At 33.9% G+C, this 1859-nt stretch overlaps 1 protein-coding gene across 1 annotated transcript; it reads right to left on the bottom strand.

Annotated features, from left to right (window-relative positions):
* Positions 1 to 314: 314 nt before the first annotated feature.
* LOC121443652 (thymosin beta-15A-like) lies at positions 315 to 1411 on the bottom strand. Its single transcript, XM_041645471.1, has 2 exons — positions 1312 to 1411; positions 315 to 352 (listed from the first exon to the last, which is right to left on the bottom strand). The coding sequence occupies exons 1-2, from the start codon at positions 1409 to 1411 to the stop codon at positions 315 to 317; spliced, it is 138 nt and encodes a 45-aa protein (XP_041501405.1).
* Between the last annotated feature and the right edge of the window lie 448 nt (positions 1412 to 1859).

The following is a 1859-nucleotide window of genomic DNA, read 5'->3' as shown; positions in this document are numbered from 1 at the left end:
GTTAAATTTGTTACATTAGAAATGAAGATAAACTCAAGGAGCTGCAAATAGTTGTGAGTACAACTTCACAAAGATGATGAAACATTTGAGGGCCCCACTCTAGGTTAGAATCGGCTTGTCTTGTAGCTAGTGAAAAACCACATTTACACACTAGTGGGCAGATTACAACCAAATTTAATAATCATTGGCAAATGGTGACTTTCATCCAAGGCAGTAGAGGTGAGACTCCATCAGTCACTGCCTAAAATCTCTACAATCTTAAAACCATTACTATCTGGCAAAGTTGGAGTTGATCTTGAAAGGATGTCTTCATTTTATGATCTTTTAATATCATCTTTCTCCTGCTGAATAGCTAGGGAAAAAAGAAACATCAAAATATTGTTAGGAGAGACTTTTTCTAATATGTTTAGTTTCTTCCTAGAGTTCCTTGTTGTCAGACTGTGTTAATTCTTTAAATGGTTATCATAATGCTTTAAATTCAGAATACCAGGGTACCACACACAGAGCCTCATAAGGTGATATGAGAGTACACATAAACCATTTTAATACCTATTAAAGTTTAATATTAAATAAATATTAAGATTTAATATCTACTTAAACTATAGGTTCCACATTCCATTTGATTTATACAGTTGCCATTATTTGAGACGAAAAGGTAAATGAAGCATTTCCTTCCAATACATCTATCAAAATACAACAAAGAAACCTTAAAACAGTTTCATCTAGTTTTGGAACTCTCAAACAATGTTGGTGTAACAAAAAGCATAGCACAACATTTGTGAAAATCTTTTTGAAGTTCTCCAGTAAGATGTAACTCTAGGAGTAACAATGATCCCCTGAGTCTGGGAGCACCAAGTATACTCAAGATCTGAATTTATTCCATTTTATTTGTCATTAAGCAGAACAGATCAGAAAAGCAGCATCTGCAGAATTCGTTAGTGGGACAAGATCTCAGATTCAAATTGGAAAATACGTGATTAAAAGAACACATAGGGTTTTCCCTAGTGATTAGTCAAAGATTTCAAGATTGATTTTAATGTGAATTTTGTAATTTTCAACAAGAAATTACTTGTTTTCTTTTTACTACTGGTGCCTATTACTACTATTATTGCTACTGGTTTCTGTTAATGCAGGATCACTTACATATCCCCAATAACAAAATCAGCTGTTGGTTATTTTAAACTGTTAAGTATAATAGGATGTTAATTATTATCATTTACTTTGTGGAAAATTTAATAGAGCATCGGTTTGTTAACTGATTCTGCCAACTTTCACCACTGTTACTCTCAACTAGAAATCGTCATGACTTACTTTCCTTCGATGGGAGTGTATTTTTTCCTTCAGTAATGGTTTTCTTCAGTTTTGATCTGTCAAATCTTTTCACTTCAGACATGTCCAGTTTGTCACGCATGTTTAATAAAATAAAGAACAACAACAAAAAAATGTTACCTACTAGAACTATGATCAGGTTAAGAATAACAGTTAAAAATTCATAAAATTATCAACGAATACTTTGCATGGTGGTTTTCAACAAGGAAAAACAGATCTTAAAAAGTCATGTTTTCTTATAGTACTCTGATTGCAAAGCTTTTGTCCATTTCTGGTGGCAGCTTTCTTCTAAGATGAGGCTCCTGAGGGGCTACCGATGTTGCAGGAGATGGTCCTACTCCCATGTACATACTGGCAGCACTAAATGGAATCCTTGGGGTTTTTAACTTGTTTTTAAAGAGGAAAATACATGAAGTAGGGAGGGAATTGTAATTTGGGATAGAAGATGAATTGGAAGGGAGAGAATGGGGTGGCATCCTTGTTCAAAGCATCATACACAAGTATGAATGTCTCAACCAACAGAAAAGACA

The sequence above is a fragment of the Microtus oregoni genome, unplaced genomic scaffold (assembly GCF_018167655.1).
Source record: "Microtus oregoni isolate MIOR12 unplaced genomic scaffold, Mior012 000111F_ref0000342, whole genome shotgun sequence".
Classification (NCBI taxonomy): Eukaryota; Metazoa; Chordata; class Mammalia; order Rodentia; family Cricetidae; genus Microtus; species Microtus oregoni.
The sequence above is the reverse complement of the archived record's forward strand: the minus strand, read 5'-3'. Positions and strand labels throughout refer to the sequence as shown.